At 33.3% G+C, this 10,018-nt stretch overlaps 1 protein-coding gene across 1 annotated transcript in view; it reads right to left on the reverse strand.

The window, feature by feature from the left end:
* Window positions 1-1,434, reverse strand: part of LOC107041538 (rootletin) — a 12,320-nt gene extending 10,886 nt beyond the window's left edge. The window contains exon 1 of the mRNA XM_015262132.1: window positions 1,431-1,434. Within this exon, the coding sequence (XP_015117618.1) occupies window positions 1,431-1,434 (4 nt within the window). The remainder of the gene's footprint in view (window positions 1-1,430) is intronic.
* Between the last annotated feature and the right edge of the window lie 8,584 nt (window positions 1,435-10,018).

The raw sequence follows: 10,018 nt of genomic DNA on the forward strand, positions 1-10,018 counted from the left end.
AATTATTTTATGCCACTCATGCCTGAAACCGGCTGGATTACACACTCGACGCTTCGCGTCTCGTGTCTAATTCAGCCGGTTTCAGGCTTCGTGACATAAAATTTTGTTCAGTACTTGTTGGGAAATTTCGTCCTTAACGTGTGTGGTTACATCACTCGCCTTCGGCTCATGCTGTAAACCCCACACACGTTAAAGACGAAATTGCCCCACATGTACTGAAATATACTATTTTGGCTCGTGCTATAAACCTCCCACGAGCCAAAAAACACTTTTCCCACGAGTATCGAACGATATTTTTCATCACAATGTGCGGAAAAAGGACGTTTTAGGCACGCGAAGGGTGCCTAAAAAGTTACTTTTTCGCACAGCGTGATGAAAACATAAATATCTCGCAAACTAGAATCGAAAAAGTGGCCCCTTTCCGTGTGGACGTCCACATATAGAGAGATTAACTGAAATTTCACTACAATTGTCTTTAACAGACGCGCCGTTATCCAGAGAGGGAGTATAATGTTGCGAATTTGCCCTTTTCCTTCTTGTCAACCAGCTTTTCTTTTATCTTGACTATATCTGTGCGCGCGTTTTCGCGCGCGCTTATCTTTTTGTTGTGGAAATGGAGAAAGCGAATTTATTAAACTTCATATACTCATAGATGTTTTATAAATATTGATAATGACTTAAAGAGAATTAAGAGAATGAAGAGAATGAAGAGTGAAGCATCAATGAATAATTTTTAGTCTTCGACTAATTCTTTTTTTTTACTTTTTAAAATAATCTGATTAAAATCTGTAATTGTTGAAAAATCAGGGGAGGGTTATGAATTGATTTCCTAGAAAACTGAAAAAATTTATTGAATTCTTCGGAAAATTTCACAGTTTTCCAGATAACCGTAGATCACAGATTTTTCTCGAATTATTTGGGAAACCGAAGATTTTTCGTGAATTTTGTAGTTTAGAATTTATGTATGAAAATCTGAGAAGCAAGAATTGATCATTTTGGCGTGTGATAAATATGAAAAAATTAAAATTTTGGAAGTGAAGAATAATTTGTGAGTTGAAAAAATTTAGAAATACTATGTTTTTTTTCTCATGATCAACAATTAGGCAATTTAGATATGTTTTGATATAAAGATCAACTTCACACATGAAAAAATAAAAAATATGACAGAACAAATTTTTGACATTTGAAGAATTTGAAAATACCGGGGTTTTTTTTCAGCGCCTGCTTCACAACTCATTGACAAACCAGAATTGAGGATTAGCGGTCAGGCAGTTTCGAGATATTTCGATGTAAAACAACTTCACGTTTCTTTCATCTTTAGTAAAATAGGATTCCTAGTCCGCGGACATGTCCTTTCTTTTTATTTCTCTTCTCATTATTTATTTTGCCCCAAAATCTGTAATAAACAGTTATTTATTCATTAAATTTACCCATTCTTTACTAGACATATAATTGTTAAATAAAATCCCCTAAATTGAATCTTCCACTGGCGAGCATTCCACCAGTTTCGGCTTTCATATCTCTAAGAATTCTGTAAATAATTTTAAATTACATATTTGTACTTGATGATACTTCAAGTAATTATTTGATCCTGCAATTGACTTTACGCTGCTAGGTTCTAATACAAATAATAATAAATATAATAAAATTAATATTATATACAATAAATATATTTTTATTATTTTTTTTATTAAAAAAAATAATGAAAATATTCAAGTTTCTCTGAAAGAAAAAACCTCGACTAATCCACGCAGTCGAGATTTGATACCTCCCCTCGATGACCCAAGAACGAAAGAGAGTGCGAGCAGGCAACACCTGGCACCGGACGGCACCAATCAATATATGATATAGAGGTATAGTGGTTTGGTGATTGTCAGGAACAAGTGTAACTGTCTCATCAGCCACTACCAATCTTCCTCATTAACCACCCAACATTTTTTTCTCTCATTCCTGTAAAATTTAGGTCTCACGGAATCGTGGGACGTTTTTTTTTGTCGTGGCAGAAGTTATCTTAATTTGATAAGTTTCCTCGTAACTTCATGGGGGGCATTAACTCCTGTCGATTCAGACTCATGCGAAGTGCCAGTAAATCCATGAGAATTCACCACCTGGGTTAATAGTCATTAGATAAACGGGTTCACAGGGGTTTATCTGATATCTCTGATTTTCTTCGAAGAAAATGAAAAATTTTCATTGATGCCGACCAATTCCATTTTTTACATCTTAAATATTAAATTATCCGGTTGATGAGCTGTTTCAAAATTTTAGAATATATTTTTTATGGGATATTTTCGCTTTTAAAAAAAATCTATTGACATTCTTCCTTGAAATTAGTTGCTCCAAAAATATCTAATGGAGTCAGGAAGAGTGGTTACAAAAAATTTCACAGAAAAATGTTGCGAATTCGCTAGAAAATTCTTTTGGATTTCTATTGAACTTTCTATTAGTTTTTGGCTAATTCTGTTGAAGAATTCCACAGCTTATCTGCGCGTTTTTTTTCAATCGAAATATCCGATGGAAAATATATAAAAAAAGTTCAACATAATGTGAAAAATCAAATGAAAAAATTGGAATTAAAAAGAAAAATCAGGAAAACATGGAATACAAACGCCATCAGTTATTTTCTTTATTTAATGTTAATTAATACAGACAACTCATGACATTATCATCACAGCATTGAGCATTGTAACTGACGACTGCGTAATGCAGTTCACCAAGTGATAACCATCGTATTCTTCATCTCCCCTTTGTTTAAAAATGAGAAAAAATGTATTTTTGACTTTTAAATTTTTTTTCTCTAATCAAATGAGAAAATAAAAATATGATCGTGACGTCACGACCTGCACGACCGCTCTCCCACCACCGTCACACATCGTCACAATATAAAAGACCCCCCCCCCCTTAATCGCGGGACGTAATAGGGAACTGCTAAACAGCGAAAATTATGAAGAAATATTGCCTATAATTTAAGAGCATTGAATGTTAATATAGGAGATGATGCTCAGAAAATTTACTTAGAAAATAATATTAAGGCAATGAAATATATTGATGAATTCTTAATGATAAATAATGTTAAGTTGTAATACTCTTCATAAAAATTGTTGTTCATTTTTTACTTGTGTTGTCTGAATAGCTGGAAAAATTGGTACTTCCTTCGGGCATATCCACGGATTAAAAACGACTTTGACATTTGAATAAGAAAATTAGTAATGCCCTCTCCGTAATGGCGCCTCTCTCTCTCTCTCTCTCTCTCTCTCTCTCTCTCTCTCTTTGAGTTGAAGATATAACAATAATGAACGAAAGAAGGAGAAGAAATATTGTCTAGATGTTTTATGATAATTAACTGAGAATCAGTCGTTTTCGAAGCCAATTTTTCGATCATGACGTCACGAAGACGGTCAGGTAACGCTTCATTGGCCGAAAAAAAAAGAGTGGGGAGTTGTCGTCCTCCATTGGCCGAGGCGTACCTCAGGATTGGGTTAGGTCGGCTCGACCCATTCTGTGATTGGTCCAGCGCTCGACCGTCCGTGCGACGTCATTAGCGATTTCAAAGCGTTGGAAATCTTCAACTTTTAACAATTAATTATTAATTAATGATCAATATTTCAGACGTTTGTGAATGAAAAAAGAATTATTCAGGTCTCAAACTTGAGATTAGAGAATTAAAAAAAAATCATGCAAGTTTCCTATTGTTAATCGTAGTTAACTTTTTAAATTTTATATTCTCTCCGTATGTTATATTTGAACCCGCACAAAATTTGGTAGAGGAGGGGGGGCTCAGTATATAGTACACTAACCCAAAAAAATGTGAATTTTGTAGCGAGAGTTGTTCTCCCCTAAAATCTATTTCCCCGCAAATTCAGGGATGATGAATTACATGTTGATTATATAAAGTAACGTGAGAGTAGTCTCAATGCTTGGACTTTGTCCCGCAATAAATTCACAAGTATTGATTTTAACGACTGACAAATTGTTGACGCTCCGATTGGAAAACAACCGGGATGCTCTGACACTGGTTTAATCTTTTTCTTCAATCAATTTTTTCAGCTATTACCGGAATGGAATTTGAGCTGTCAACCTTAGCAACAGAAGCGATTAAACTGGATGCGTAATGGTTACTCATTATCATATTGGTTTATGAGTTTTTCCAGACTCAATATTGCATGTGTTGTATTGTATGTGATAAGTGTGATATTTTATTGCGCGGTGGAATAAAAATAATCAGTATTTACCACACCTTTTCCTCGTGGTTGTCATGTATCATTTATAAGTCATTTATAAGTCTTGAATAATTAAAATCCCAGACAGAAATAGGATTTTATAAACTGATTCATGCAAAAAAAAAATTGCTGTCAATGTCCCAGTTAATAACACAAGGTTCTGCCGCGTCTTTAAGGTGTTTCGCGGGTAGATCGCCGGCCGGTGAAACGGAAGGGGAGCCTTATTGTTCTCGAGCCCTGATTCAATCGCTCAGCACGAAATTTTCCCATTTTCAAGTAACTACTTAAGGGGGCATTTGAACATTTTTTGAATATTGATTTTAGTTATCAGATTGATTGATTTTCTTCTCATCACATACGGGTGTCAAATAATTTTTATTGGATGTTTTTCTAATTATTGAAATAATATTAAAATGCGTCTCGAGTTGGTAAACCTGTCGAGTGTTTTCTCTCTCTCAGTTCCATGGTCCAACCCAGACCTTTCCCATGTAGAGATGCAAATACGTCACATGACGAGGCGTTCATGACGGCTGTCACAATTCCCCCTCCCCCTTCTGTGACCGTCACAACTTGTCAAGAAAAAATGACAGTCATTTCTCATCTATATAGATGAAACTTTATTCTTACTTTTTGAACGAAACACCTTAAGAATATCCAAGTATCTTTTACAGTTCAGTACAAATCCCTGGCTGGCAGAAATAGGGTAGTTCGAAGCTGTCCCAGTAAGTGCCACTTTTCGACAGATCGCCGTTACACTGTTAAAAATTTTCGTCTCAATTTTCCGTGCCAAATTTCGGAAATTTTTGTCGTGTTCAAGTTCCACTGAAATTTCAGGGAATCTTGCCATTGAAAAATCAAATATTCCATTGATTTTCTGTTCATAGAATCTGGAAATCAATAAAATACTTGATTTTTCAGTTCAATTATTCTGTGAAAATTCATAAAAATCAGGAAAATTCAGGGAAAAATTGAAAATTCATGTCATGATACTGAATATTAATTTTTCACTAAAAATTCAATCAAGTTGTGAAATTTCCATCTCACTCCCATTGAAAACTCATGAATTTCCGTGAATTCTACTGAAAACTTAAAATCTGATAACCATTTTTTCCCTAAATCCGATTCAGTGTCATTCTCATGAAATTTACTATAATATCACGCATGAAAAAATTCAATAGAAAACCTTGCGATTTCGCTATAAAATTCTATTGGAATTCTGTAGGAATTCCATTGGAATTTTATTGAAAAATTCTATTTGTTATTTGCGCTGATTCTATTGGATATTCAATAAGAAAAAGTCAATAGATTTCAAATATCTGTTTGAATTTTTCTCTACGATTTTCTCTCTTAGAATTGATGGGCACAAATTTTCCTAGTTTTTTCCGCTGGATTTTGTTTTGTTTTGCATTGCATTACTCGAGTGAAAAAAACTTTGAAAATTGATGCCCAAACATTCTTATACAATAAATCTCAAGAGAAAAATTCAAACAGAAACTCGAAATCTATTGACTTTTTCTTATAGACTATCCAATAGAATCAGCGCAAAAAACGAAAAGGATTTTTCAATACAATTCCAATAGAAATCCTATAGAAACCCCATAGAATTCCTATAGAACTCCAATAGATTTTTTTGCAAATTCGCTAGGTTTTCTATTGAATTTTTTTCATACGTGATCTTCCACGAAATCCCAAAAAAATTTCAACAGTACTTTGTTATTCAATTCTGAATGTTTGTAATTGTCCGATTGATCATTTTTCTCTGACTGGAGGAATACAAAATTCTCTTTGCACTAAAATGATTCATTTACTCTTAAGCTAAATCAATTAAATAAAAATAAAAATAAATGTGAAATTCTATCCATTAAAAAAATGCTGAGGGTGTCAGAAGCCGGGACAGTGTCAGTTATACTGGGCCATTGCCGGCACGTTAAAAAATTTTCTGTAATCCACTTGTTATTGAAGACACATTTCCATTGATTTTTCGACAACTAATAATTTTTCCCATTTCCCTGTCGTGCAAGAATTCCTTTCACCCCGGAATTTCCGGAAGTGGATCGACGATCAGCCCCGCATTACCGCAATCACGCTGGCAGCGACCTTGACTATGAAACCTCTCAAAATAATGAGTTTAATATTCCATTATTTTGGAAATGATCCAGTTTTGTTTCAAGGACTGCCTCGAGCAGTCAGAAAACACTCCCCACTACCTCAGCCTCGAATACCACTCTAGATTTCCGTCTGCAAAAAGCCTAAGGGACGCATTGTGATAAACCTCAAGAACGTCTGATGTCCACGAGAGTACATAGTCCAGTGGACGACAGTCCCAGACAGCAATACATAATACATACTATCTCAGTGTGCTGCGTCTTGCTGCAACTATACGAATAATTTGCACTGTATCGCGAAACTACTACAGGTCCAATGTTCAATGTGTATTTCCCGGCGTTTTGTTTATCATGTCCAAGTGCGGACTTGACAAATGTCACGTTTACGCTTTTCTCCGATCTTTCAGATCTATAAAATAATTCGCAACATGCAATCGTTATGTGTAGACGCAGAAACTCTTAAAAAAATTCATAATTCAAAGTAAAGAAGTCAATTTAATTATTCATTTTCTGAGCTCTTTTTCATGATTTTTTATTTATTTTATTGATTTTTATACTTTTATGAAAAGATAAAAAAAATAGAGCGGAAAAACTTGGGAAATTCATGTCGACAGATTCCTATGTAGACAATTTCTCAATAGAAGAAGTTGGGTAGAAAGATCAAATTTTCCTGATTTGTTTTTGTAAACAAAAATAACAATAGAAGTTATTGCAATAGAAGTTTAATAGAAATACAATAGAATTTTCTATCGAATACGCTAGGTTTTTCTATGGAAGCATATGTGAAGACCCAGAAGATCAAAAAGAATTGATGAAAATATTAAAAATAAAGAAGTGAATTTTTTTTCCCAAGATTTTGTTGGATTTTTTTTAAGAAAAGATGAAAAAAATGGAGCGGAAAGACTTGGAAAATTTAGGGCGAGGGATTCCTATAGAGAATGCCTCAGTAGAAAAAGTTCTCTAGAAAGATCAACTTCCCCTGATTTTCTTTTTATACAATAGTTTTTATTAGACGGCGGTGTAAAGCGGCGGAATTCTTCAATAGAATCACCGAAAAACTACTAGAATTGGCAAAAGAAGTTCAATAGAAATTCAATAGAATTTTCTATCGAATTTGCTAGATTTTTCTATGAAATCATATGTGAACACGCTGAAGATCAAACAGAATTGCGAAAAATATGAAAAATAAAGAAGGGAATTTGATTATTCTTTTTTCAAGTTTTGTTTAATTTTTTTAAATAAAACGAGAAAAAAAACAGCAAAAAACATGAAAAATCGAGAGATTCCTATAGAAAACAGCTCAATGGAAGAAGTTGTGTAGAAAAATCAAATTTTCCTGGTTTTCTTTTTATAAAATAGTTGTTATTAGACATTTTCTACAGACAAAGCGCACAGGAAAGCGGCGGAATTTTTCAATAGGGCCAGCGAAAAACTACGAGAATTTGCAAAAGAAGTTCAATAGAAATTCAATATAATTTTTTATCGAATTTGCTAGATTTTTCTATGAAATCATATGTGAAGACGCTGAAGATCAAAAAGAATTGCGAAAAATATGAAAAATAAAGAAGGGAATTTTATTATTCTTTTTTCAAGTTTTGTTTAATTTTTTTTAATAAAAGGAGAAAAAAAAACAGCAAAAAAACATGGAAAATCGAGAGATTCCTATAGAAAATATCTCAATAGAAGAAGTTGTGTAGAAAAATCAAATTTTCCTGGTTTTCTTTTTATAAAATAGTTGATATTAGACATTTTCTACAGACAAAGCGCACAGTAAAGCGGCGGAATTCTTCAATAGATACAGCGAAAAACTACTAGAATTTGCAAAAGAAGTTCAAGAGAAATTCAATAGAATTTTCTATCGAATTCGCTAGGTTTTTCTATGAGATCATATGTGAAGACGGAGAAGATCAAAGAGAATTGATAAAAATATTTAAAATAAAGAAGCGGATTTTATGTTTTTTTTCTGATTTTTTGAAGTTTTTTGGTTGATATTTTTTATGAAAAAATGAAAAAAATTGAGCGGGAAAACTTGAAAGATTCATGTCGAGGGATTTCTATAGACAATGTTTCATAAGAAAAATCAACTTCTCCTGATTCGTTTTTATAAAATGGTCTTTATTAGACATTTCCTATAGACAAGGCGCGCAGTAAAGCGGCGGAATTCTTCAATAAAACCAGCGAAAAACTAATAAAATTTGCAATAGAAGTTCAATAAATTTTTTTATCGAATTCGCTAGGTTTTTGTATGAATTTTTTTTCTATGAAATCATGATATGTGAAGACGCAAAAGCTCGAAGGGAATTGATGAAAATATTAAAAATGGAGAGGTCAGTTTTATTCTTAATTGAAAAAATTACCGACAAACCAATAGACAAAAATATTACTCAGTAGTTGAAAATTATTCCATTCGATTTGAATTTGACCCTTCGATTTCTCTCTATTTTCCGGATTTCATTTGATTTCGGGTCCAAAGTTGAATGAAAATGGATAAATCGTTAATTAATCCAATCGCGTTTGGAATGTTTACCAAGATTCTTGAGAATGATCAGGTCCAATGTTCATTGAGTAATTCCCGGCGTTTTCTTTATTATGTTCAAGTGCAAACTTGACGAATGTCACGTTTGCGCTTTTCATTGATCTTGTGATTTTCTAAAATAATTCTCACTGTACAATCATGATATGGGAAAGTGCAGAAGTTCGAAAAGAGCTAATAAAATTATTAAAAATAGAGAAAAGTCTGTTTTATTAATCAAAAAGGTGAAAAAATACTGATAAAAGAATATAAAAAATAACACAAGTATTTAAATATTTAAGAGTATTTAAAAATTATGCCATTTTCGTTGAATTTGACTGCTTGATTTCTCTTTATTTTCAGACTTTAATTTTTCGAGTCTGAAGTGGAGTAAAAATCAATAAATTAATACATAAATGAATGAATGAATGAATGAATCGTTAATTCAGGAGCGAAGCGATAAACCTGGTTAAGTCGATTTTAACTGTTGGCCAGTTTTTGACGAATATCTCGGAATCTAAAAGAGATACAAAAATTGTTGTCATAACCTTTTTTGTAGACCCAACTGAGGGTTACAAAAAAGGTCATGATCAAAATTTTGCTATCTCTCTTAGATTCCGAGATATTCATCAAAAAATGGCCAAAAGGAAAAATCGACTTAACCCGATTTACTGCTTCACTAGTGAATTATCCCAATCGCGTATAGAATGTTTACCAAAATTCTTGACGATGATCCGCCTGATCTTTTGAGACAGTACCTCTTGACCTCGTCTGGCTACTATTTTTCTTAGGTACGGAGTAAGGGAGAGCTTCGAGTGAAAAAATAAGATGCGTGCGGATTGTTACCGGTGATCGATCTATTACGCCTCATTTGTTATTTTTTTTCAGTGATAAGAGGATTAAATTCTTGAGACTGGCATGTTTCACGTCACGTGCGATTGCAGGATTCAGACACTGAAAATATTACTTTGGCTGAATAACATATGGAAAAATTTAATAGAAAAACCTTGTGAATTCGCTTCAATTCTATTGGATTTCTGCTGAATTTTCTATTAATTTTTGGCCGATTCTATAAAAAACACTTATACAATTCGATTTTTTTCCCCAGGACATTGACTACATACTATGGCAATGTCCCCTCATGAATCCGCAGAGATTAGAACTAACAGCCAAACTGAGAT

This window comes from Diachasma alloeum, unplaced genomic scaffold (assembly GCF_001412515.2).
Source record: "Diachasma alloeum isolate Michigan unplaced genomic scaffold, Dall2.0 Dall_scaffold_00368, whole genome shotgun sequence".
In the NCBI taxonomy this organism is placed as follows: Eukaryota; Metazoa; Arthropoda; class Insecta; order Hymenoptera; family Braconidae; genus Diachasma; species Diachasma alloeum.